The sequence below is a fragment of the Sciurus carolinensis genome, chromosome 13 (assembly GCF_902686445.1).
Source record: "Sciurus carolinensis chromosome 13, mSciCar1.2, whole genome shotgun sequence".
Taxonomy (NCBI): Eukaryota; Metazoa; Chordata; class Mammalia; order Rodentia; family Sciuridae; genus Sciurus; species Sciurus carolinensis.
In genome coordinates, this window is record NC_062225.1 from 87,705,322 (window position 1) to 87,732,629 (window position 27,308).

General features: G+C 51.8%; 1 protein-coding gene and 1 long non-coding RNA gene across 2 annotated transcripts; one reads left to right on the top strand and one right to left on the bottom strand.

Moving 5' to 3' along the window:
• Positions 1 to 548: 548 nt before the first annotated feature.
• LOC124963002 (uncharacterized) lies at positions 549 to 9,832 on the bottom strand. The gene is made up of 3 exons (XR_007104627.1): positions 9,199 to 9,832; positions 3,384 to 3,617; positions 549 to 2,328 (listed from the first exon to the last, which is right to left on the bottom strand). It is a non-coding gene; the product is annotated as an uncharacterized LOC124963002 (long non-coding RNA).
• Cys1 (cystin 1) lies at positions 8,437 to 26,506 on the top strand. Its single transcript, XM_047522321.1, has 3 exons — positions 8,437 to 8,892; positions 21,397 to 21,449; positions 24,787 to 26,506. The coding sequence occupies exons 1-3, from the start codon at positions 8,575 to 8,577 to the stop codon at positions 24,890 to 24,892; spliced, it is 477 nt and encodes a 158-aa protein (XP_047378277.1). The 5' UTR covers positions 8,437 to 8,574; the 3' UTR covers positions 24,893 to 26,506.
• The last annotated feature ends 802 nt before the right edge of the window (positions 26,507 to 27,308 follow it).

Genomic DNA, 27,308 nt, shown 5'->3' on the forward strand with positions numbered 1-27,308 from the left:
TGACCAAAAAAATACATTTAAACATCAGGAAGGCTGATTTATTCAAAAGAATCTTTTGACCTTGGACTTCATAACTCAACAACCTCACCTGACTGGGGTTCCAGGTGAGAACGCTGAGTTAGGTATCAAGGCAGAAATAAGCTTCTAAAAATCACAGGAGGTTAATATTAACTTCCTGCTCTTTCGTGAATAAACCACGTTGTCTAGAAACCAACTGGGCGAGGTGGTGCACACCTGTGGTCCCTGCTACTTGGGAGGCTGAACCAGGAGGATTGCTCAAGTCCAGGAGTTCAAGACCAGCTTGAACAGCATGGGGGGACCCCATCTCAAAAGAAAAGAGAAGAAAAACGGGGTGACACCTGGAGGACTGTCCATCAAACCAGGGATTGACACTTTGGGGGGCTTTGTTTATTTTGGTGCTGGGGACTGAATCCAGGGCCTTGTGCATGCCAGGCAAGCCCTCTACCACCAAGCCACACCCGCACCCTTGACACATTCTTTATTTTCATTTTTATTAATATTTTTTGGTTGTCGATGGACACAATACCTTTATTTTATTTATTTATTGTTATGCAGTGCTGAGGATGGAGCCCAGTGCCTCACACAGGCTGGGCAAGTGCTGTCCCACTGAGCCACAACCTCAGCCCCTGACACACTCTTCATGTGAAGGGGCTGACTACTCGACTGCCACGGAGATGTAAAATCAGCCAGGGACGTCATGCCAACTGGCAGGCATGTGGCTGTGTTCCAGTAAAACCTTATTCACAAATGCATTTGGTCCTGAATTTGACCTACTGGCTGTCAATTGCTAACCCCTGGACTACAGGCTCTGCTCTCAGGTCCAGATATTCCCATTCTCTTAAACCCACTGTCTTAGGTTGGGATGCTGTAACAGAATACCACAACCGGGTGACGGAAACGTGTGCGTATTCCTCACAGCTCTGGAGGCTGGGGAACCCAAGAACGAGGTGGCAGCAGGTCTGGTGGAGGGTGAGGTCCACCTTTGGGTTTGCAGATGGGCTTCTCCTTGCTATGACCTCACCGGTAGAGAGAGAGAGGGCAGCGCTCGTGTCTCCTCTTAGAAGGACACTAACCCCTCAAGAGGGCTCCACCCTCGCAACCTAGTAACTTCCCAAAGCTTCATCTCTTGGTATCACTGCAGTGGAGCGCAGGCTTCAACCCGGGGATTCTGGGGGATGCAAACAAGCGGTCCATAATGCACACCACGCACATGTGCAAGGAAGGAAGGTCCACTGAAGATCAACGTGACGTTGAGATTATTTATAGAGATCAAATCGTGAGTGAAAAAGCCGAGCCTCTTGGGGCTAGGAGGAGGTCAGGCTGTGTGTCCGGATGGCAGTGTCAGGCCAGAGGGATGACTCACCCTGCCTGGCACAACTGTACTCCCTCAGTGCTCCCCGGTGGCCTTCCGTCCCCCGGATGCCCTTCTTTACCGGGTCGTTCTCTCTCTTCCAGCTACACTGGGCCAAAGGTGGAGTCCGGTGTTGTACTGATTCACTTTACAGTCAGGCCGACCACAGGACTAGACAGGACCATGGGCCAGTAGAGAAAGCCCAACGTGATCAACTAGAAATGAGAACTTTTAGGAAATGAAGGAAAATAAATGTGCTTCTTTTATTACCCAGAGAGATGTTACTGGACTATGATTAAAGTATCTTTTGCTGAAGAATATAATCACAATGCTTAAAATCTTAGTTTCTAAGAATATATTTAAGACTGACCCTATTAGTGAGCTTACTCGTGTTTAAAACCCCAATGAGCTTGAGCAAGGTGGTCTTGGGAACTCCATTACTCTCCAGGGCCTTTACATGTTCCCAGAGCAAGTGCAAATTCCTTACCGGGGAGTCTCAGCAAGGATAAGCTAGGGGGTGCCACAGTAAGGAAAAAGCCCCAGGAGAATGAGCTTCTACCCAGTCTACACAATCATAATCAGATAGCAAAGGGATGTGCCCTTCATGTCCACTGTGGACTCTGGTTGTTGGAGCTGCCACCATTTCAAACAGTACCTCACTTCGGCAGAGGGAAGTTATGGAGATGCGTCACCAGGGTTGAATGCTCCAACCATTTCTGTCCACAGTCACAGGCCAGAGACTGTCTAGGTCCACAGAGGGAAGTGCCTCCCTCCCTGGGGGGAACCAGGAGAGAACACATGGAGAGCTGCTCTCAGTGCTATCCGACAGGTATCTGGACCCTTCCTTTTGCTCCAGCTTCATTTTCCTTCTGTGACCAGAGCAGCTCATGGTACACGATTAGGAATGTGCACTGTGGGCTTTTGAGTCTGTATGTGGAAAAAGTGAGAGAAATTCCCTAGAAAGAGAGAGAGGGTAAAAACAAGTTGGTTTTAAATGAGGCAATGACCCTAATCATTGAATTACTTGAACTTCTGGGCTGATCATGCCAAAGGAACTAGTAGGGCCTTGGCTAGTCTGCAGGATGCCTTCCGCTGGGGGATGCAGCCCTGCTCCACAAGGAAAGCTTGATGAGCTGCGCGCAGCCTCTACCTAGTCCCTGGTCAGGCACTCTTCTTCAGTGGAAAACTTGTCCAACCCTACATGGAGGGTAACCAACTAATCCAGTTGAAAGTCCTATAACCTGGGAATACCCTCAGTCCTGGGTGTACAGAAATGAATGGTCACCCTATCTACAGGGTAGCCCTGGGTACCAGTAGTGGTTATTTGTACTCGGAGCCCAGCAAGTCTATTCCACTAGGTTACCCATTTATTTGGACATAGCTAGTGTGTTAGTCAGCTTTTCATCACTAGGACAAAAATGGCTAACATAGCAACTTAAAGGTGGAAAGATCTGTTTTGGCTCATGGTTTCAGAGGTGTCAGTCCATGGTTGTCTGGCTCCATTGCTTTGGGCCCGAGTGAGACTGAACATCATGGTGGAAGGGGATAGCAGAGGAAAGCTGCTCAATCGTGACAGTTAGGAAGCTGACAAAGAAAAGGGGTTGGGGACAAGAGGTATCCTTCCAGGGCACACCTCTGGTGACTGACTTCCTCCATGTCCATCCCCTCCCCATAATGCCATCAGCTGTGGACTAATGGATCAGGACACTGATGAGCTCACGGCCCTCACGATCCAATCACTTCCCAAAGCCCCACCTCTGTACACTGCTGCACTGGGGACACAGCCTTCAACACACGAGCCACTGGGGGACATGCCAGATCCAAATCCTAATAGCTAGCATAATGAAGAGACCAGGAGGAACACTCAGAACTGAGTTGGAGCCCCAGTTCTGCTACTGGCTGGCCTCGAGACCTCAGGCAGGGCTGGGGGTATGGCCTAGACCTCAGACAAGCTCCCTGCTCTTCTGGAACTTCCTCTGTCATCCATGAAATGGAAGAAGATAATGCCCACCTCCTTAGGGTGTTGTGAGACTCCTTTATAGAGCCAAGGTCTGCCAAAGAGCAGACAGGGCCTGGCAGCCTTGCGGGAAGAGTCAGTCAGTTGGGGTTGATCACTTGGTGGAAGGAAGCCACATTCCCAAGACAGCGAGCCGGCCAGTCAGGAAGCTTGTACAGAGTGTCGTAGCATCAAGCAGTAATCCCTCTGAGCAGACAGGACTTCAGCTCCACTCAACAAGTTAGCAAGCTACAGATTAAAGCGCCAGGAGACGCTTTTAATAATTAACCTGAGCTTTAACTGGAGACCTCTATTCCTTTGAGTTGATTAATTGACTAGTCAATTCTCAGATCACTAATGGGAAGTAGGAATTTAAACCTCTGAAGCCTTCTGGGGCCATGGCTGGTTGTATGCAGATGTGACCATGCCAGCAGGGCAACTCCCACACTGGAGAAGCCGCCATTCATGGTGGGGGTGTCTGAAGTTCAAGTGGGATGTTTCAAGTTTGTTGCACATTCTTCGTAGCCAGTGCAGCAAGGGTTAACTTCCATGATTCACATTACACATCCATGGCCACCTTTACACAGGCCTATTTCCCCTCTCCACCACTGCCCTCTCGCCTCCCCCTATGCAATTTCCTCAGGACAACCACCCCAATAAGACCAAATCTCCTGCTCCAAAGTGGGGATCGCTGGGAAGGGAGTCAGCTTAGGAGACACCTTTACACAGCAGATGTGCACAAAGGGAAGCTGCGTCAGGGAGGCCAGCAGGGGTGGACACTGTACTGGATGTGCTTGCCCATCCAGAGATCTCTCATCTGCATGTCCACAGTCACAGACGAAGGGACAGGTGGTAGCAGCCTCCTAGCTCAGGGTGAACCTCGAACCTCACAAACTCATGTAGGCTAGCTTCCTGCCTGCAGGACCAAAGCCCGCCGTCAACAAGTCACAACCTCCACCCCACCGCGGCTCCCATCTGAATCCCTACGCTAGAGACAGCCAGTAGAAGAGCTTTATGTACGGGTCAGGGACTCAGCTCCTGCCTAGCATTTGCTAGGCCCTAGGTTTGGTCCTGGGCCCTCAGAGAGAGGAGAGAGAGAGAGAGAGAGAGAGAAGGAGTCATATATACAGCAACAAACTAAAATCACATAGGCTACGTCACTCTTTCTCTGTAAACATGAACAGGGGTCAGGTGAGGGGAGGGACAACCTGGTTCCATGTAAAGACCTTCCACTCATCCTCTGCCCCCACTTCCTCGCTGCCTCCTGACATATACCGTAAGCTGCAATTTCTCTACCTGTGTTCTCTGGCAACGCTCTACTCTCAGTTCTTCATGGTCCAGAAGTGTGGTGGGATCCCTTGTTTGGGATCACCTTTGCCCCTCATGTCCTCCTCTACCCCACCCCCTTTTTTTGTTTTGGTACTGGGGACTGAACCCAGGGGTGCCTAACCATTGAACCACATCCCCTGTCCTTTTGTGTATTTATTTGGAGACGAGGTCTTGCTGAGTTGCTTAAGGTCTCACTTAAGTTACTGAGGTTGGCTTTGAACTCATGATCCTCCTGTCTCAACCTCCTGAGCCACTGGGATTACAGGTATGAACCACCATGCCTGGCAGCCCCTTTTCTTTTGTCTGAATTTCAACCAGGTCCCAAGTAACAAGGGAAGTAAACTCTGCACCTGATCTGATGCTTTGAACCAGAAGCCCGAAGATGTCTAAGCCATGCGAATTGGTCAAGTAATGGAAAATGAGTATCTTAAGTCCAGTTTCTCCATTTCATTTGAAGGGAGTACAGTCACCCTGTTTGACTGTGTATGGTCAGAACTGTTTACAAGGCTAAAATGTGGGCCAAATCAACCAGACTCTAGACCTGCCAATTCTGAGGACTTACGGTATCTTATTTGAGTAAATATTGTAGAGGAGTTTTGTAACTCATTAATCATTATTAATGAATAGTGTTCACTCTCCCTTACCTTTTTTCCCCTTCCAATGATGAAACCAAGAAACCAAATGCAAAAAATTGGATGGTCTGGAGAGACAGCAGCAATTGTATGGGATACTGCTGCTTAACTGCATCGGTACTAATTAATAGCAGTGGGGTTCTCTCAACTTACTGATGAAGCATTTAAGCAGAAGCATGGCCTGCCTGTGTTTCAAATACTGTCTCTTTGTCAGTTGAATGTAAACACTATGCTCTTGTTGACTGGGATTGGACCAGGGGCCTCTCATATATTCTATACCATCAAGCTACACCCCAGCCCACAAATACCACCTTTCTGCATATTCCTAATAATCAGCACCTACACATCTCTCCTCTGTAACAGCCTACAGTGTGTCATGAGTGGAAAACTGTGGAGGTTCTGAGCAAGGTGTGCAGATCTGAGGGTCCTGGAAGGAGACGCTCTTTTGAAAGGTGGTGGGTTCAGCCGCCTTTTGCAAGGAAGACCGGTCCTTGCAAGGTTGTGATAAGGAAGGAACCTGCTCCTTCCAGGCTGGCCCTCTTCAGGGACATGTCTCCTACTACAATTGTCATCAACTGCAACTTCCTTCCAATGTTTGTTTATTGGAAGGAAGTTCTAGTCTGGAGGTATAGCTTAGAGATAGAGATAGACCATTTGCTTAGCATGCACGAAGCCCTGGGTTCATGCTCCTCAACACTGAAAAAAAAAAAAAGTTTTTATCTTGCAAGAGTTAAGCAGGAAGCTCTCAAACTGGACTTTATCTTCCACCACTATCACCAGTAACTGCTACCCAATCACTGTGTAAAGGAGACCTTTCACTGTCAGGTCTGCTACCAGGATCTTTCCCTGGTATGAAGGATCAGACTTCATCTGCCATTCTTTAATAATAGTTTTTGACTTTCTAACTCTCTGGGACAAAGATTTTTGTTTATCTCTACAGATGATCTTAGAGGCATTAGTCATGAGGGAAAAGCTTAGGTTGTTTGCTTATTATGGGATGCTGTAATAAAAACCAATCTGGGTTTTTAGCCTATTTGACGGAAGCCAGGTCTATAAATGTGACTGATTTTAAATGTGCTCTCAGAGTGGAAAGAACACAGGCTTTGGCATTATTCCCACTGAAGTAGACCCAACCAGACAAGTCTAGAGAAACTAGGCCGGAATCAAGAGTGGCCAGAAAAAAAATCAGTTGCCCTGGGAAGCGAACACAGGGAGCTGTGGATATATTTAAACTATGAGTCACATGACCAGACTCTACTTAGGCAGAAGTAAAACATGTTTTCCTTTAAATGATTAAACTTAGTTGAACTTAGTTCAAGGAAAATTTCCATCCCTCTGAATTTTTTTTTCCAGGCTTAAAGAGTTTCAAGATGAAATTTGTTTTCTTAAAAAGAAAACTTGTATCAATAGCTTCCAAACTATACACATCTGTGGACTTGGAACACCCAAATGACATCAAATAATGTATTTGGCCACATCTCTTACATCTGGATGGTTAAGAAAGCATATTTTTAAAAAACCAAGAACACTTTCTGTTCTCTTGATAATAAAAACAAATGGACATGGATTTGGGCCTTATGTTCATTCCATTTTCTCCAACATAATGTCTGCTCCTGAAGTGATAAAATAGTAAGGTTTCATTCTATGGTTAGGAAACTGCAGCCAAAATTCCATTTTCACAGTCGTTCTGCAAGTCAGTCTGGATTTGGGTTAATGTTAAGTCAAGATGTGAGAACTAAACCCAGGACATCTGAATTGCCCTGCCTTGGAAAAGTTGGGGTTTAAGGGGAAGTGGGAACGGAAGGAGATAAGATGGTCAAGTAAAATATAGGAACCACCAACGGTAAAGATCACTGGGTTTGGAGTGTTTCCTACTCTAAGTTCAAGGTTAGTGTTTGTTTGTTTGTTTTTCTTTTTTGTGCCCTTCTTTAAACCCATGACCAAAGTCTAGAATTGTGATCGTTACCTCTTGGTATTTCCTTTGTGCTGGTGTGGGGCAGGGCAGAGGGATGCTTTCTCTGGTTAAAATTTTTTTTCTCTCCTAAAAGTGATTACCATGCGGGGAGTTTTGATCAGACTCCGCATTCAGGCGCTCGGTCTCTGATGAGGCGAGAGGAAAAGGAAGCCGAAGGCTGGACGGGACCCTATGGTCCCAGTAGGGTCGCGCTCCTTCCCGCGGTCCTGCTCAGGTCTGTCTGAGCTGGGGAGCGGAGGGCGGCGAGGCCTTGCGAATTCATCATTTTACTCCGTCCTAAGACATTTCTACCCGCTCCCCTATTTAAGGTGTGAGGAATCTAAGACTCCAAAGGGCGAGGGGTAGCTCGCCCCCACCTCTACGCTGCAGGGGGCCCCGCCGAGGCGCCTCCAAGCTCCCACCACCCCGCGCAGGCCGGTCGGTGCGCTCCCATGGAGGAGCGAGTCCAGGCGGCGTCCCCGACCAGGCTGCGGGCCCCGAGGGTTTTCGGTTCTTCCAGGCCCCCCGGGCCCTACAACGCGAACGTGCCGGGGCTGGACGCGAGGCGGAGGGAGGCGAGAGGGGACGAAGGAGGCCGGGCCGCCACCCAGCCCCGGGGTCCCCGCCTCGCCTCCCTAGGGTTGGGATCGCACCCAAATGTCTGCACTTCCCACCGTGGTGTCCTCGCCCCCCAGTGTACTCATCCCCCTTCCACAGCTGCCCCCCTCCGGTGTCCTCGCCCCCCACCCATGACCGTCCCCCGGTGTCCCTGCCCCTCACCCATGCTCCCTCACCCAGGACCCCCGTAGTCCTCGCCCCCCTCCAGTGTCCTCACCCGGATCCATGCCCGCCCCCGGGCGTCCTCGCCCCCTCCAGTGTCCTCACCCCGACCCATACCCGCCCCCGGGCGTCCTCACCCCGACCCCTGCCAGCCCCCGGGCGTCCTCGCCCCCTCCAGTGTCCTCACCCGGACCCATGCCAGCCCCCGGACGTCCTCGCCCCCTCCAGTGTCCTCACCCCAACCCATGCCAGCCCCCGGGCGTCCTCCGCAGCGGTCCCGCGGCTTCCTGGGTCTGGCCCGGGTACTTGGCCAGCCGGGCCCGGAGTTCGCGACCACGCCCCCGGGACGCGCCCCTCCCGCGTCCCGGCCCCGCGCTGTCCCGCGCCTCCCCTCGTCCCGGGCACTCCCCCGGCCCCGCGTCCCTCCTCTGGCCCCCGCCGCGCTCCCCCTCCAGGCCGCGCCCCCGCGCCGGGCCTGCTCGCGCTCGGGGCCGGCGGCGGCGGGCGTGCCATGGGCAGCGGCAGCAGCCGGAGCGGCCGGACCCTGAGGCGGCGGCGCGGCACCGACAGCCGCGCGGCTGGACCGGGCTCGGCAGCGCCGGAGGAGGGGGCGGCGACGGCGGCGACGGCCGAGGCCCCGGGGACAGGCGCAGCGGCGGCGCAGGAGGCGGCCGGCCACGACCCCCGCCCCGCGGCGCCCCCCGACGGCCGGGAGGAGACCCTGCGCCTGCTGGACCAGCTGCTGGCCGAGTCGGCGGCCTGGGGCCCTCAGGAACCCGCCCCGCGCGGCGCGGCCCGGCCCCGACCTGCCGCGGGCACCCGCAGCGCGGTGAGTGTGGGAGCGGCCGCACCCGGTGCACCGACCTCGGCCCGCGTCCCTGCCCGCGGGCCTCCCCCACCGAGGCCTCCGTCGCCGAGTCCGCGGCGGCTTCTCCCGCCCGCGCGGCGCCTCTGCCCGCCTGGCTCACCCCGCGTGTCCCCACCGAGTCCCCACAGGTTCCTGGTCTTTCCCTAACCCCTTGGCTGCCTCCCTGGGTGCGGGTCTCTCCCCATTTGGGGCGATCTCCCTGGGAGCAGGCGGGAAGGATGGACCGATACCCCCCCCCCCCCCCCCCCCGGCTTCCCTGGAGCGCACCTGGCTTTCCCTCCCCGGCTGGCGCGCCCGCCCGCAAAGGGCAGCATCCTCGCAGCCCAGGTGGGAACCGGCCTGCAGTCTGGCCTTTCCTCAAGGCCTCCACCCTGGCCATGCCGACACTGTGTGGGAGGAGGTGCTAAGTGGGCGGACAGCCGGCCAAACAGTGGTTCAAAAACGCCCTGCCGCGTCCATGCATCCGGATCTCTGCTCGCCGGTCCGTCAATTCCCATATTACTGGCTATTTTTACGATGCTGCGGAATCCCTTTTTAGCTTTCTTATTCTCCCTTCCAGAACACTTGTAATAACAGCCCTGCTGTTCTAGAAAAACAATACCGACCAGCGCTCTGGTTTGGCAAGTCTTCGCTCCAACAGAGCTGATGACCGGGATCGTAGCAGCAGCTCCCGGGCTGGAGAAGGACGCCAGAGGCAGCACCCTTCTCCCTGGAGCCCCCAGCCCTGGCCTGACAACTGCGGCGCCAGGTCGGGGAATGCCCTCCTGGGCGGCTCCGCGCAAGGGAACCCTGAGAAGGACTCAGGGAGGTTGGGAGAGGGACGGTCGGTGGACACAGTGCACAGAGACTCCCCTTTGCTCCTCAGATCCCCTGCCACCCTGTTAATGGCTTTTAAAAAGGAAAAGTGAGCTGCAGAGAATAGGACTGAATTATATAACAAGATTCCTTTCAGACTACATCAGCCTTCAGTTATATAACACTAAAAAACAGACCAACAGTTGAGAGATTTGGGGAAGATTCTGAATAGCCAGGAAGTAATTTTTTCAGTGTTTATTTTCAAATGCTTGGGAAACTTCAGAGGGAAAAACTGCAAGAATGGATTTTCCCTCTGACTCTCTGAGTATCTGGTGCCTGCTCACTCTCAGGTACTCCCAGGGACTCCTGGGCATCTCCTAGGTAGGGCCTAGTTCTGGGTGCTAGAGATGAAGACAGATGCACACCCAGCTGGTCCTAAAGAGGTCTGAAGTCTGAGGGGAGAAAGATCTCCGGATAAACAGAAGGAATGCAGTGTGGTCAGCGATCTGTAGCCACACCAGGGAGCAACTAGGCATTCCCAAAGGCCTAGCTGAACTGAGCCTGGAAGGGTCTGTGGACATTTGCCAGGTGAACAAAAGGAAAAGAAGGTTCTGGAAGGAGGCCTATGCACAGGTGATGGTGGCCAGCATGTAGTGCTGGGTGTAGGGTGAAAAGGTCTGCATGTGAGCCGTGCCCAGGGTATATCATGCTAAGGGTACCGTCTGGGGCTTTGAACTTCACCATGAAATTTGTGGGTGTCTTTTTTTTGTTTTTGGCTCCTAGTGATTGAACCCAGGGACACTGTATCACTGAGCTACATCCCCAGTCCTTTTAATTTTTTTTTTTTTTTGAGACAGTCTTGCTAAGTTGCTGAGGCTGGCCTCAAACTTGTGATCCTCCTGCCTCAACCTCTGAGTAGCTGGGATTACAGGTGCCACCATACCCAGCACTTTGAAGGGTTAGGGGAGCCACACTTTGTATTGTAGGAAGATGACAATAGCAGTGAGGAGAATGAACTGGACAGAGGAAGGCAGGGGCACTGTGACCAACTGGACCACTCCAGTCTCCAGGTGAGCAAGTCCTGGACCCAAGCAGTAGCAGGAAGAGGCTTGGGATGGAGTCAGGTGGTGTGAAGGCAGCCAGCGGGGTTCCAATCCCAGGGTGCCTTGTTGGTATCCCGTATACCATGAATGTTTCTTGACTAAATGAATGAATGAATCCTGGACTCCTAGATTATTAGGTCAGTAAGGGGACCCTTGAGCCCAGTTCATTGTTTTCAGGCCCAGGGAGAAGGTACAAAGTGAGAGGCCTCATAACACAATGGCTGCGGGCCCCGCCACACACCGGCAGGCCACATCCACACCTCTGTGCTCTGCAGATGGCACCCGTGGATTGATTGCCTCCGCGCCACGTGGCTGACAACTCTCTGGGTTATTAAGACACCACTGAGCTAGGAGAGAATTGGGAGACTGATGAGAAGGGATTGGAACCCCTGGGAGAAGCTGGCCTTCTTCAGACCGTGTGAAAGAATGGCCCAGAGAACAGAGGAGGCTTGCCTGACTGCGGGCCTAGATAGCGCTGTTCTGAGTCTTTGCAGGAAGGAAGGAAGAAAGCCTTTCAGTTCCTAGTGGTCCGACATGTAGGAGGGCAGAGGTGTTCTTCATAACAGAACATCAGAACTCAGTGACAGTTTACCTTTTAAACACCCACATTTGAAACTTGTAACCACTGTTGACAAGAATGTTGTAGAAACTATGTGTATCCCTGAGTCATTCTGAATACTATGTTACACTTGTAGATAATATTTTAATGAGCACTTGGGTCTCAGACATGTATTAACTCTTTCCATCTTCACTCCATATTTTAAATATATTTTTATTTTAATTAGCATATAGTAATTAAACATATTTATGGGGCATGGTGTGATATTTTAGTGCCTGTATAGACTATATAATAATCAGATCAAGGTAATCAGCATATCTACCACAACAGGTAAATATCCTTTCAGTGTGTTGGGGACATTTAAAATTCTTTCTACTAGCTATTTTGAAATATACAGTTAGTGGTTTGGTATTTATTCTGCTGTGTGGCAGAACATTGGGAGTTTTCCTCCTATCTAGCCACACGCCTGTGCCCGTTAAACATCCTCTCTTCATCTCTCCTCATCCACCGTTATTATTATCCACTTTTACAGATGAGAGGAAACAGAGGCACAGAGAGGTTATGTAACTTGACAAAAGGCACCCAGGTATGGAAGAGCAGAGATGAGAACCCAGTCATTCCACACCCACATCCCGCGCAGACGGCCATGGCACGGTGACGGTGGCGTGGTGTTGTCTTTCTGTTCTTCCTTCTCCCTCCCATTTGCAGCTTTCACCTTGGCCTTGGTCATCCTCCCTCAGCCACCCACTTGCTGTGTGTTCTGCAGTCCTCTCTGAGCTGCTGCAGCTGGGGTGGAGAAGCAACATCAGGGCCTGTGTTGGGCTTCATGGAAGGAAAAGCCTCTGAATTAGGGCCTCACCTGGTTCCTCCCTGGCCTGGACAGTCGTGGCTGCAGTCACCAGCATCATGGCAATTATCTTAGCTGCACAAGCCTTCTCTGTTGGCTCATTTGTGCTGTTCTTGATCTAGTTGTTGCTGGATAAGAATGAAATATTGTCACAGTGTATCTAAAACTGGAAATTTTAATGAATGATTTTTAGAAGTATTTAAATCAATAATTTAAAAAACAGGGACTTGTCCTGGGCACAAGTCCCTGGGTTTGATCTCCAGCACTGCAAAGAAAAAAAAAAAATTAAACTCTCCAATCATGGAGAGTTTTCAGCACCATGAATTGAGATAAGTTACCCATTATGTTTTGGTAGAAGCCCCTGTCCAATAAACAATTTTTTATATGTGAACCATAACACTTGGTAATAAGACACTAAGTCAGAGGATTTTTCACTCTTTGTAAGCTTAGGAAGAGTTGTGAACAGATTTGATGTAAAATACACATGTAAAGGACCCAGTAGTAGCTCTCCATTGGGTCACACTGCAAATCCTCATGACCAGGAAATTTAGGATCTCTTAGGAAGAAACAGGATTAAGAGATCCTGGCCATAGGTAAACCTGTGACAGTCTGTGTGTCTAGGTCTATATCTGTATTCATTAAAATGTAACACTTGAGACGTTAACCAAATAGCAAGAGCATCCCTGTTGTCCAGTTCAGTTCCATACATTCTGGTATGGAGGCAGATCAGCTAGAGAAAACATTTCCCCGTTTTAGCACCTGCTCACTGGAGAGATGCTCACAAAATAATTTCGCTTTTTTGCAGATACTTTGTGTACTGAAAAGAGAGAAGGACAAAGAAACGTGTTAGGCCCAGACTTTGTGTTAAGGGCCTTATTCAGTCTGTATTCATTATCTCATTTCCTCCATCCGTAATAGCCTTTGGAAATAGGTAGCACTTTCTCTCTTTTACAGAGGAAACCATTTTGGCCCTGAGAGGTTAGAATCTCTTACAAAGTTGCATAGCCAACACATGGGGAGTCACAGTTATACCTGTCTGCCAGGCTCTAGCCTGTGGTTAGATAACCCAGAATGTTCATGTCTTTTCCACTTTCCTCCAGATATTTCAGATGAAAGGCAGATCCAACACTTCGAATGATTCTACTTAAAACAATGATGCTGATGACTTCCAGTTGTGCTTTCTTTTTGTTGGGGGTGGGGAGTACTGAGAGTTAAACACTCGGGGGCACTTGACCACTGAGCCATATCCCCAGCCCTATTTTGTATTTTATTTGAGACCGGGTCTCACTGAGTTGCTTAGTGCCTCAATTTTGCTGAGGCTGGCTTTGAACTCATGGTCCTCCTGCCTCAGCCTTCTGAGATGGTGGGATTATAGGCGTGCAACACCACGCCCGGCTCCTGTTGTTCCAGACTGTATAATTTTTTAAAATCCATTAATTCCTAGTATTTTGTAATTCTATCACTTTTGCCTCCAGCAAATTAAGGACTTTATTTATGAAGAATCTTCTTGCTCCCATCCTACCCCCCGAATGGCAGTTTCAGCAGCTTACTCATCCACGTGTCTGCTTAGAGGTGGTACCGTTTCTACTAAAAGTTGTACAGATTCATAACTGTCTCTAGATGGCATTCATTTACTTGGGAAATTTCATGAGACTGGGTAACTGGTTGTGTGGGGGGCAAAGGCAGAAGAACAAAAGAGGGAGAGAGAAAGAGAGAGACAGAGAGAGAGAGAGAGAGGGAGGGAGAGGTATAGAGACGTATCCTCCAGTGGCCACTGTTCCTTAAGGATGTTCCAAGAGGCAGCTCTTCATGTATGTCCTCTTGCTGAGCAGAGCGGGTATCCCCTCCCCAGCTCCGTTTCACAGGAGGGACTGAGGCCCAGGGAGGCTGTGAACTTGACCAGGGTAGTGCGGCTTCAGGAACCGCCCAGGTCTTTCTGACTGTGAACACTCCCTCGGTGCTAGTGCTGGGGGATTAATGTCTCTTAGTAGGACTGTGTGGCCCTCCCTGAAGACTGCTTCTTCACCGCAAAGTTTGGGCTCACTTTTTATTCTTATTTTGCCTTAGGCCGTGGCTTGTTAATTAAAATCATGGTGGAAAAAATAGGTGTGCTTTCTTTTAAATGTTTATTTTTAAATTAAAATGGGTAATATATAAGCACCTGAGAAAAAATTTTGTTCCTGCTTGTTCTGTCCAATAAAACATGAAAGTGATCTTACTGAGGGATATTTTAAAATACAAGCACTATCTTACTTTTACTTTATAATAAATATAAAGGAATAAGTATTCATGGTAGGAAAATGTGAAAACAAATTTATGAAGAAAGGAAGTGCAGCTTGCTCCTGGTTTACCCTCCATGGATCTCACTGGTAGTATTTTGAGTTATTCCTTCCAATGTCTTCTCCCTTTTCTCTGTATCTTGGGTCAGGCTTCTACAATATTCCAGGCTGGTGGGGAGCTAGAAGTTGTCTATGTTTTATTATTCCTAAATATTTGATTAAAATTAGAATAGGCAATATGCTTGCACATGAGAAAAATCTAAAAGGGACACTGAAAAGAGAGTTTCCCTTCCACCTTCGTCCCTCACCTTCCCCCAGGTTCCTTCTTCAGAGACAATCCCCTCCTCAAGCTCCTGCGGGTCCTCCCCCTGCCTTCTAGCAAGCCAGGTGCGCACGGGAGACTGCCCAGGAGGCAGGAGGCATTCAGCAGAGAGACGCTGGGGGACCCGGTGAGGTGGGCCAGTGATAGTGACAAGCACCAGAAGGCGTGTCTATCTAGAAAGACGCCAGGCTCCCTGCTGTGTAGTTGGTAGGTAGTGATGCGGCAGCTGAGAGAGGCTGCTTTGTACCCGTCAGGTGGACAAGTTCTGCAGGCCGTCAGACACTCCTCCTGCCACCGCAGGAAGCCGTCGGAGCTGGAGCGGTAAGGTTGTGACATCAGCCTTAGATAGTGGCTGGTGCGGGGGGTGACTACGGAGGGGGCGTTCGCAGGTGCATGGGGAAGAGCACTGAGCCTGGGACCTGGACGGCATTACAGTGAAGGGAAGGGCCTTCAGCTCCAAGACCCACGAGAACAGTTACGAGTTAATACACTAGAGACACCTCCTGGAGGTGGGGGCTGGCACAAGCCACCCCAGAGTGCAGGTCGGGGCTGCTGCAGCAGGACAGGAGGCCCTGCTGCTGCGCCTTGGTGGAGTCTACAGAGGACTGGCCCAGTCACCTGCTGGAGAGGTGCTGCCCAAGAATTTGTAGCATAGGAGCTTTGGGTTTCTACAGGGATCAGATGCCACCAACTCTGGTGAGGAGGGTCAGAACAGTGGTTTGAACAGAATAAAGGTTCTTTGACCACTAAATGCTATGAGCTCATTACCCAGGAAGGAAGGCACCCAGCCCAAGGCCACCATAGCAGATTCCCATTGATCTCTGCCTCCCCAAGGTAGATACCCAGGACCTGGTTAGTTCTCCATATTGTTAGCATCCGAGCAGACTGGAGCCCAGGAGGCCTGAGAGAACATTCAGTCCCACTTTAGTATTTATACCCCAGGACCTTTGGAGCCCAACAGGTGACTGTTTAAGTTCCCAGGCAGCACTAGGGCTCAAACCAGGAACATGGATGTGGCATCTGTCATCACACCCACACTGGCTGGGCCAGCGGGAGGGTGCCTGGGGTCTGGAGATCAGGTGCCCTTCGTCCATCCCCTGCCAGCGGACAAGACTTTAGAACCCGAGTCTAGTGGAGTCCCCTGCAGACTCGGTTCCGGGGGAGCGGAGGCTTTTGTGTGAAGGCGAGCGAACGCGTTTTATAAGGTGCTAAGAGGCTCGGCAAGTACAAGGCGGTGCGTTTTCCTCCCGCCGCACGCTCTCAGCCTCCTTGGTCCCCCTTGCCTTCCCTCGGTGACTCTGGAAACCCCTCCCCAAACGCAATGCCCTCCCTGGTGGACCTGCTCGGGACTGACGGTGTCGCTAGGGCTGTTTCTCCAGAGCGTCTTCTGGAACAAGCCCTGGCTCAGCCCCTGCGCACCTGCGCATCCGCCCCGCTGCCGGCGAAGCCCCGCCGCTTCCCGCCAGGAACCCGACCAGCTGCGGCGCAGGGAGGACAGTGCCCTCTGGTGCCGAGCTGTGGAGCCCGGCTGGCAAAACAGAATTGCCGAAACTGGGAGGCTGGGTACCTGGAAGTCCATTTTACCCTTCTCTCTACGTTAAAAAAAACAAAGACTAAAACCCAAATCTTGGCTTCGAAGAAAGGTGACTTTTAGGGAGGGTGGCAGCGCATCCAGACATTGGGAGGGAGGAAGAGGACAGCTGCTGAGGCGCTGGCAGCTTGCAGGACCTCACCACCACTGCGCTGCTGCAGACCCAGGGCTGGGAGGCAGGGTTCCCTCTCCCGCACGTGTGCAAAGCGGACACCGGTCTATAGTGGCCAAGCAGATCAGGGGTTGCCTGGGGGGGGGGGGGGGCAGAAGGAAGGAAGGAGGCACTACACAGGGGCGCAGGAGAAGTTTTGGGGGCCGCGAGTTTGCTGAGCGTCTTGGTTGTGTTGGGTGTTTAGTGGATGTGAATGATATGGTGCTTCTGTCAAAGCCTACCAGCTCGTGTTCTTTGACCATGGCCGTTTGTGCGGTGCTGGATACACAGTGTAATTGCTGCGTGTGCATGTATATATAAAAAGCTCTTAGAAGGGCGCTGGGCACTGGGGACTCTAATCCCAGCCACTCCGAGTGGAAGACCGGAGGAGGGCGAATTTGAGGACAGCCTTGGCAACTTAGAGCGACTCTATTTCAAAATAAAATTAAAAGGGCTGGGGATGCAGCTCTCGGTAGAGCACTCTTGGGTTCAATTACCAGGACTGCAAATAATAGTAATAATAATAATAATAATAATAAAGGTGAGAATTTTCAATAGAGGAAGCAGGATGTAATATGTTTTGGTTAGTAAATTTGCAGTGGTTTTCCTAAAAGCCACTTCTAAAACTTCATTTTCATAAAACAAAACCCTACTTGTAAGACTCAAGAAGACCTTCAGAGGTCGTTGTATTCATTTCCTTCTCACGGGTGTGCTGCTTGTTCAGCTGTGGTTTGGGGTTCCAAAGCCTCCCTAGGATCTTGAGGGATAACATGCATTTCCCTACCCACAAGGCACAGGCTCCCAAGCACACTGAGCTCAGCCCAGTTCCCACAGTGTGGCAGCTCCCCCCAGTCCAGATGTGTGTCTGACCAACAGGAGACAGGCAGCCAGCCAGCTGATGGCAGGTGCCTGTGTTGGCTCTGGGCCTGGACTGTGTCTTCCCCCATGTTTCAGCAGACTCTGAGTTCTGGGAGGGAGCAAATGCATTTCCCATCTGAGAAAGTCAAGTTCAAGGCTTAAACAGATTGGTCGAAAGGGCCATGCACCAAAATGGCAAACAGAGAGAAATGTTGATGAAAATGGTATGGACACAACCAGGCTGTCATCGGGAAACAGCAGAAGAGAGAGAGTGACCCCGTCTGCAGCCAGCTGTAGGGCTGCAGTTCTCATACACGATGGAGTCCTCTTCTGCGGCTGCCCGGAGAGGCTGTGGTGACTTCCTGTTAGCGGTGTGCAGAGATCTCACGGTGCAGAGAAAAGGGGAGATCAGCCAGGGCCACGTGGGGATGCATATGTGACTCCAAGTCATGGACTCTTTTACTCTTTTGCCGCCAACTGCCTGACTGCAGAAACTACATGTTGAAATCCTTGCAAAATCCTGATGAGGGGAGATGCAGTCACACAGGTGACAGCAAAAGCTGACTCCAGCTGATGGGAGGAACAAGTTCCAAGTAGGAGGACTTCATAAAAAATGGCCACAGGATGGTTGGCTAAACCTGCTGCATTTTTTCTGTGTTGCCCCTGAGAAAAGAGCCAAGCCCAGCGGGTGGAAGCTTTGGGGAGCAAGGCGGGTATGGATGTAAGGGAGGGGCCTCACAGGGCTGGGGGCTAGCCGCTTGCTTAGAAAGGAACCTCATTTATAGCCCAAGTACTCACAGGGCCACTCGTGCGCCCTTGTTGGTAGCGGCATTGCCACTATAGCTACAGCGTGGGCACTGAGTGTGCTGTACATCAGGGGAAGGGTGGGCAAGCGAAGTGCGAGTCATGCGTACGATGGAATCCGATTCAGTTCTGAGAAGGAAATCCAAGCCAGGCACAGTGGCTCACACCTATAATCCCAGGGGCTCGGGAGGCTGAGGCAGGAGGATCATGAGTTCAAAGCCAGCCTCAGCAAGTTAGTGAGATCCTAAGCAACTCAGTGAGACCCTTTCTCTAAATAAAATACAAAACAGGACTGGGGATGTGACTCAGTGGTGGAGTGCCCCTGAGTTCAATCTCCGGTACCCCTGCAAAAAAATCAAAAAGCAACTGTTTCCCACCCAGAGCAGTTGGCCGGCCTTCTACAGCCAGCCCCACCAGGTCCACCTCAGCAGGACGTACCTGTACGTGGCTTGCTCCCCTCTACTGCCACTTCCCAAGAACCACAGCAGCACTGGCTTCCCAGGGAAGCCTCTCCTCCAGGCTGAGGACCAAGGTGCACGGAGTACAATCAGGTGACCTCAGCAAGGCTGCCCGTGAGGCGAGTGCTGGACTAGATACTGTGCAGTTAGGACAGTGCTGTGCTCCTTGGTCACCCACATGGTGCTTGTTATGCTAAACTTATTCTCTGCGTGCATTACTGTCATCTCAGGACACTCCAGGGGAGTGTCCCCATTAAGCAGAGGAGTAACATGAGACCCAGGGAACCCCACAACTCACTCAGAGGCACATCATTATTAAATGGCAAAACTGGGATTTGAACCCTATTCTCTGTTATACTATTTTTTCTCTGCAAAGCGCTAATGTAGACTTTAAACCCAAGATCTTAACTAATGAACAACTTGATATTCAGCTTAATTCAGGGAATGCTTAGTATTTATTGTGTGTCTCTAGATCTTTAAACTTGGGAGAATGGCTTTTTATTTATTTTTTTAACTGGAGAAGATTAATTAATGTTAACGGGTTAATAATAGAGAATAGCAGAGGACATAGCACTGGTCTGATGATAGCAATAGAAATAGTAACAGCTTCATAGCTAGTATTAATTGAGAACTTATTAACTACCAGGAACTGTTACAATCACTTCAAAATATCTCACAACTGGGGCTGGGGTTGTGACTCAGTGGTGCAGCACTTGTCTAGCAGGCATGAGGTACTGGGTTCAATTCTCAGCGCCACATAAAAATAAATAAATAAAATAAAGGTGTCTTAAAAAAAAACAGAGGCAGCAATCAGCATTATAAAATAATAAATAAATAAAAATAGGGTTGGGGATATATTTCAGTGGAAGAGTGTCCCTGGACTCAATAACAAAGAGGGAGTAAAAGAAGGGGAGAAAAGAGGAGGAGGTGGAGGAAGAGGAAGAGAAGAAGTTGCTAAGAATCACACAGCTGGTAGGGTAGAACCGAATCTTTGACACTGTCCTGCGCCACCCTCTCCTGGTCTCTCGTGGCCCGCCGCTGTCTTTGGTTTGGATATCTTGCTGTGTTGGATATTTAGGACCTACTTATCTGGTGAGATCGGCCCTCCCTCAAGGGTACAGAGCTCATGTCCCCAAGGTGCTGAGGTAGTGCTGGGTGGACGGGGAAGCTGACCGAATACCTGATGAACGACTGATCCACGGGATTCTGAGTCTGAGAATGGGAGGGAACTTGAAAACATGAGCAGCTGCGCCCCCTCAGCATCTCTCGGCCACACAGGGGTATGTGCTGAGGACACCCGGGAGAAGAGCTTATCTTGTTCAACTGTTCAAAGAAAAGCAAACCCTGAGGAGCTCCCCAAGTCTGCAGAGCAGGCGGGTCCCCATGACTGGCGCTCAGCGCTGTGAGTAGCTGCCTTCAGCAGGTCACAGGGACAGTCGGCGTCTTCCCTGACAGCCTGGCCTAGGGCTGGGGGTCCTCCCTCCCCTTCTTCCTCCCCTCCTTGCCTTCCAGGGTCCTCTTGCAAATTTACAAGCCAGCACGGTGAGCAAAGTCCTCAGAGGCACCTGGCCAGGCGGAGGGGGCGGAAGCTGGGCGGCTCCAGGGACTGAACCACGATGGCCAGGCCTGGAAGGAAGGGGAGAGGAAGGCAAAAGACAGGGCGACTGTCCCTGTGGGCCTGGCCTCTGGGACAAGAGCTGAGTGCCCCCTTTTCCACAAGTGCCCTTTAGCCACCACGGCCAGCTGTCCTGGCCACTCGCTGGCAGTTGTGGAAACTTCCGACCTGCGAGGCTGCTTTCCAGGGCCCTGCACAAACCCTGACGTTCCCACGTCCCTTTGCTCCTGGGTTAAGTCCCTCAGGCTTGTGGGGCCCTGATCTTCTGTGATTCATTTTTTTCATCTTTAATCTTTTCCCCAGAAAGGGTAGCCAAAGATAAACTGAGTGTTCGTATGTCTGAAAATCATGTTTAGTTTGCACTAATACTTGATGAGTATTTAGAATTACAATTCTGAGTTCAAAATCACTTTCACATCTTTGGAGCTATTCTAGTGTGGCCCCCATGTTGCTGCCATCTGAGCCTTGTTTTCTTACTGATTGATTGATTGATTCTTGGTTTCTTCTAGGTGGCTGTCTCTACCTACTCCTCTCTTTCTGCCTTCAAGGATTTTTTTCTTTTCCTGGTGTCTAAGTTCAAGATGCTATAACAACAACACAACAACAAAATGCTGTAACAAAATACCTGAGACTGGGTAATTTATAAATTATAAACTCATTGTTCACAGTTCTTTTAAAAACACATGAATATTTCAATTGCCAAAATAGCATACACACTTGCTGCAGGTGAAACTAAACAATTCTTGAGGCTAAAAAGTAATGTGATCCCTGGAAGTGAAAGACGGGTGCCTTCCTGCTAGTGGCTGTGAGCCACCAACTTCTGGAGGAGAGAGGGGTGCGCTCATGCTAGGCAGGGAGTCTGCCCGGGCTCTGCCTGTGCGCTCTGTCACTCTCCTTTACAGTCTGGGCTTTCTCACCTGTGAAATGGACAGATGGGTCTCAGACGCCCACGAGTCTCTCCAGCTCTGATGTTTAAGTGGTCTGGTTGAATGTGGTGACCATTGCCTGTCACACAAAGCCAGAGCATTTGGCAGCTGGCACTGTCGTCAATCTTCTGACACCTCTTTCTTTGTCTTTCTCAAGGTGTGCCCAGAACCTCAGGCTGAAGACCACCCAGAGGGCAGCCATGCCTCTGAGTAAGTGTGGGTGCTGCGGGTAGGGGCACATCTCCTCCGGAAGCTTCCAGTTCTGTTGGCTCCAGCCATCCCAAATCCCTCTGTGCCCCGCTTTCTTCCGGGTCCCCAGTCTTTCCTCCTTCAAAGTTTCCCAGAGATCAAGCCTTGTGGTCTACTCTCAGGCTACCCCTCCCCCTGGAGTCCCCTGCCAGCATCGTGGAGAGCTGCGGCCCTCCGTGCAGCTGATTTCGGCATGTGTTAGAAAATCAGATGCAGTAGGTAGTTATGTGATAAAGTCGACATAGTGGCTTTGCTCTCGTTCTGCTTAATTGTTGAATCTACAATTTCAACTTCTCTGCATACTTAAAATTTTCCAAAACGACCTATCAAAGTAAAAAAGCCTTCAAAGTCCAGTTCAGATATCTCCTCCTCAAATGTCACCACCTCCTCTTCAAACTGGGGCACCTCCTCCTTCAACAAGCCCCAGCAGGCCCCGGTCTCTAGTACCTGTGACCCCGCCTTGTCCCCTCTGCCTGGTAGGCCTCAGACCAGCCCCTGCCCCTCACGGAGCAGGCGTGAGCTAGGGCTGCGGAGATGTGCATTCAAAGGAATGTTTAAGGTGAGCCTAGGTGTGTGGCCCTCCACCGGAGTCCTGGCCATCCTCTGTGAGGTGGGTGCCCTTTCCCCAGGGAGGGACCCAGGAAGCAACAGAGCTGGGGCAGTGTGCCAGGGAACTTGCTGCTCCCAAGCTGTTCCTGCTGGAGTGAGAGGAGGAGGAGGGGTGCCCTGGCCCTGCGGTCGCCGGACTCCTGCTCATTCTGCAGGTGCCTGCGATGCAGGTGCTGGGGAGGGAGAGTTACCCTTCCCTGTTTTCCTGATGAGTACCTGGAGGCAGGATGTGCCATGGTCAGAGGGTTAGTAAACTTAAGAAAATTCTAGACCCAAGAGACCAGCACAAATGTCCCTGGCCTCACCTCCCTCCATTCAGCATCCAGGCTTCTGCAACCCAATTAGGATAGGTTTGTTCTCCCGAGAGGTGTGTTCTCTTCTTTTGGGAAGATTCCTTTCTCCTTGGAAAGGTCTTTTTCTTTTTTAAAAAGTGTGTGACTTCAGGAATCCCTGCTGAAGAAAAATGGGTTGAATAATCATTTAAATGAAGTTTCTTTCTTGACTCTCTTGAAGATGGGACAATGCCCCAAGATTCTATTCAGGACCCAGCTCTTCCTAAGTGTGTGCCCCATCAAACAGGGGGAGGAAAGGGCAGATGACACCCCCAGCCCCCACCCGCTCGCCGGGCTCCCAGGCCAGTAGCCGTGGTGTGACCAGGCACATAGGGGGCAGACCTGGCACAGCCTGCCTTGGCTGCTGATCCCAGCCAGGGGCCACTCTGTCAGTCTTGTGGGTCACTTCCCGCCTCTCCTACTCCTTCCCTACTGGGGTCCCACTTATAAGAGTGTTGGGGTGCTCAGGGGGAAAGGTCAGAGTGAGGAGAGTCTGTAACCAGGTCCCTGTGACCTTAGGCACTGCCTCTCCCCGGGGCTTCCATTTTCACATCTCTAAGTGGGGCTTGAATTCTGCTGGTGCTCCCCAGACCCAGAGTGGTGCTCCAGGATTCCGGAAGGAGAGCCCCAGCTTGTCCTGGAGGTGTTTGGGGCACTGCAGACCATATTCCCTTTCTTCCAACAGTCCTCAGTAGAGAGGACCCCAAGAGGGGGCGGGCAGGAAGTCCACAGCGGGTCTGTCCTCTGTACCAGGCTTTGCTGGGACCTTGTAAGGCAGGGAACTTTGCAGGCAGCCACTCCTGTTCAGTGCATTCCCAGCACCCTCCTCTGTGCCAGACACAACAGGCACCATCTGGTCCACCCAAGGGTCAGCCTTGGGCAGCAGCCACTCCCTTTTACCAAGAGGCTTCAAGGGAAGAGAAACCTCTAGTCTATGGCTGTCTAAGGCTGGCAGAGTGACTGGGATCTGCCTTCCTACTGTGTCTCCAAGGCAGAAGGAACATTTATTGGGATCTCCTGAGAACAGGCAGCACTTTAACAGCGACAGCGCATGCTGTTTGCAGGTTCACACGTGGAAGGAGCTTCTTAAATCTGGTGCTGTAGCCAGCTGTGCACCTCGCATGTGTGTCAGACGTCAGCTGTCTGTGCCCTGGCACACGTGGAGCCTGCTGGAAAGCTCAGCCTTCCTGTGAAGTCCCTGGGACTGCAGCAGGGTGATAATCAAGGGACTGCCCAGGCCTAGTTCTTGTCCTGAGTTCTAAGAGAACCAGATGGGCCCTGGAGGCTGCTCTCTGAGTGTTAGTCAAAAGCCTCAGGTGGACCTTAGAGACCGTCTAGCCTGTTCCTCTGAGCCCAAAGGTGGGTAAACTGAGGCCAGGAAGGGGGAAGCAGCTTGCCCCAGCTGTCTGACTGGCAAGTGGCAGAGCACTCTCTAGCTGGTGTGGCAGGAGGGGGAGGGGGCCACTGTCCCACAACTAGCTGCAGGCAGCTCTGGCCTGTCTTACCCTGACCATGTGGGCAGCTGCAGACCTGTGGCCCTCCTCCCCTCAAAGGCAGCACCTGACTATTGCAGCACCCAGCCCAGCCAAGGGTCCTACCAGGCACCATGGGTGGGCACAAGGCCACCCCACAAGGCAACACAGCTGTAGGAAGTGCTGGAGACACGGTCAGCGCCACTCAGATGTCCAGTCTGGGAAGCCTGGGGGCCAGGGCCAGGCAGAGGCAGGGTCCAGGCCAGACGGCCATTTTCTGAGCTCAGGCTGCAGGAATGGGAGCCCTGTTCTGGTCCCACCTCAGTCACTCTGCCCGATTGCCCAAGGGAGTGGCAGGACCCTGGACAGCCGTCCTGTCCTGGCAACAGTCCCCATGACACCCGAAGGGTACAGGCTCAGGAAGCGAGTTGGTGGATGGACGTGGAGCTTCTGGATCCCCAGATGGAGGGCCGTGTGCGGGCGGACCTCACGTGGCTGTCCACACATTATCATTTTTAAGCCTCAGAATGAATTTATGAACAAGCTCCATTTTCTAGAAATAAAAAAGGATGGTCAGCGGTGAAATGACTGAGCAAGGTGGCCATGCTGGATGTGAACTCAGGTCTTTCTGCTTCTGGTGCCCCGACTCCCTCTCCGACACTGCGGCACTGGCTTCCTCTCAGCCTGAGGTCTGTGGTCATCCGGGGAGAGATGAAGGCAGAGAAACAGGCAAGGCTGACCACGTTGGCGTGTTGGGTAGGAAAGATCCAGGCAGAAGTTTTCAGCTTGGGCTTTAGGGTTACCCCTAGAGCCCATGTGGTCGCTAGAAGAGGCATCTTGTCTGTGAAGGTAACATCTTGTCTGTGTCTGGTCTTCTGCCTGCAGAGCCCCAAGCAGCAGCCACAAGCGGTCTGAGAGGCAGTCGGCCATCTCCTACGACTACGCAGAGGAGGAGCTGATGGCCAGCATAGAGCGGGAGTACTGCCGCTGAGGCTGGCCGTGCAGGGGCCTGACTGGCTCCACAGTCACCGCTGATCAGGCCTCACAGGCCCTGGGCTGCGTGAGGGATCACTTTCCCCACCAGGGCTCAGCTGGAGCTGAACTTCCTGCAAAACCTAGCAGTTCCCCAACCTTTCAAAACTGACCTTTTCAGCTTCACATTCAGACATGGCTGTCCTGCTTGCTGGCGGGTGGCATCAGCTGTGCAGACCTGGCCCTGCTGGGGCAGGTACCCAGTCACAGGCAGAGACTTGTCTGTAGAGCTCTCCTGGAGCTTGAGGATTCCTCTTGGAACATGCACCCAGGTGTGCCCTCACGCCTCCTGCTGGTCTCCAGAGGAGGCCTGTCCCTCAGTGCATCTGGATTTTCACGAGCAACGAACCCCATGGAATGTGGCTTAAGTGCAGATCTGACTCTCTAGGCCGAGTGGGGCCTGAGGCTCTGCACCTCTGACCGGCTCCCGGCGGCCCTCAGCCTGAGGGTGTAGGGCCTGAGCTTTGGGCCTTTCTCTGGCTGTTCCCTCCGTGGTGCTAGAGGCTCCTCCAGCCTGCAGCCGCCTGCGTCCCCTGCTTGGATGTGGGAGAAGAGAGCACAGGGCTGGGAGCGCAGAGCCGGCCAGCACCCTGGTCTGCACTGACCTGTCGTGGATGGCAGGGTGCCTCACCTTCCTTCTCTGGGCCTCAGGCTCCCTCTCCGAGAGAGTCCTGGAGGATCTTTGACAGTCTGAGATCACACAGCTCCCCTGCCATCGCAGCCCCACCCTGCTGGTAAGCAGAACTGCTTCTGTGCTGAGTGGCTGCCCAGTCACCTGGACAGGGTCTAGGGGTTCCTGCTGTCTAGCTCCACTTGCCAGGTAGCCTGTTCATCCCCCACGGGACCTTCCACTCTTTCTCCCTGGGCAGCAGGTAGACAATCACAGCCACGAGGCCAGAAGAACCTTCCACGGTTCCCAGTTGACAAATGGAAAGCTGACCTGCCCAGAACCACCTGCAATACGCCCAGGGGCTGGAATAACGGCAGCTTTTTGCTGAAGCCCTAAGAACTCTCGGCTCATCTCACACTTCCCACCAACACCGCGGCCTCCCCAGGCAGCCTCCGTTTCCTGAGAAGTGCTGCCAGTCCTCGCATCCTGTCCTCGGAACACAACTGGAGCCAGAGCCTCTCAGGAACTGAGGAAGGGACAGCCACTTGGCACCGCCCCTGTGCTCACGGGCCAGTGGCTGTCACTGACAAGCATTTCTGTGAACTTTTGTGAGTTGACAAGAGTGCCTTTGATCAGTTGCTCGCAGCTGGGAGACTAGGACCACAAAGTCAAAGCACAGAGCAGCGGAGCCGGTCACCAGCCTCTGGGCTGTTGGCTCAGAACGTCCCTAAAGCTGGGAGCTGTTCTGCACCTAGGTCCAAACCATTCCTCTTGATATAAAGATGAAAGTCATTACTATTTTAATAATACAAATGCTTACTTTAAAAGAAGTTAAAATTTTATTTCTTACTGCTGGATAAATCAGGCTTTGAACTTGATGTAAATGTTTACAACTTTGTGTCTTTATTTTGTTAAAATAGGACACATTCAACTGATTTCCAAGAAAAAGATGGTGCCTCTGCATTTCCCTGTGAAAAACTCATAAAAGCCCTCGAGAGATCTAAGTGTTAAGACGTGCTATCCTGGAGTGGTCGCAGTCTATGTTGATGTCAACACGAATGTGTTTTCTCAAAGCTAAGAAGTCATCACAGTTGTCCTTGGTCTCTTAACCAAGATTCCCTGAGTTCAGGACAGGCATCTCCTGCACGCAGCTTGCCAGATAAAGCAGGGCATGCCGGTTGGAGAGGGGTCCTCTCCAGGCTTCGAGGCGCAGGGCCTGGTCCTGTGAGCAGCAGGGATGGATGTCACTGCAGCCAGGGTCCAGGGAGCTCTTCCTGGACTGGCTGTGTGCCAGGTGGTCACCAGGTGCCTCGCAGACTCTTTGTGGTGGTCCACAGTGCCTTCTAGCCCAAGCACCCAGCTCTAAGCTGAGTGTAGGACCTCCCACCAATACGGTGGGGACATGGGCGAAACAGGCAGAAAGAAAACACCTGAAAGTTGGCGATGACCTGCTACTGTCTGGGAAGTGGCGTCACCACAGACGTGCCTCCCAGTTTCTGCAGTGGGAGCACTTCTGAGTGCTCGAAGGCTCAAGAAATGACTGGGGGTCTTCTCGATGGAGGTCAGAGCCTCCTCCCACCACATGCCCCCAGGCCTCTGCTCTTAGTCCCCATGGGGTCCCAGGCAGGGGCCTCCTCCACCACCTGCAGCAGGCTCAAGCCGCCTGCTCCTCCCGAGCTTTTTTTTTTTTTTTTTTTTTTTTTTTAACCCCCATCTCCACCTCCGCTGTGCTGGAGATCAAATTCAGGGCCTCGCCCGCTCCACA

Excerpts from the sequence above, each read along its gene's own strand:
- Cys1 (XM_047522321.1), top strand. The coding sequence starts at position 8,575 with ATGGGCAGCGGCAGCAGCCGGAGCGGCCGGACCCTGAGGCGGCGGCGC. Across the intron at positions 8,893-21,396 it reads CCGCGGGCACCCGCAGCGCG|GTGTGCCCAGAACCTCAGGC; the intron begins GTGAGTGTGGGA and ends GTCTTTCTCAAG. Across the intron at positions 21,450-24,786 it reads GAGGGCAGCCATGCCTCTGA|AGCCCCAAGCAGCAGCCACA; the intron begins GTAAGTGTGGGT and ends TTCTGCCTGCAG.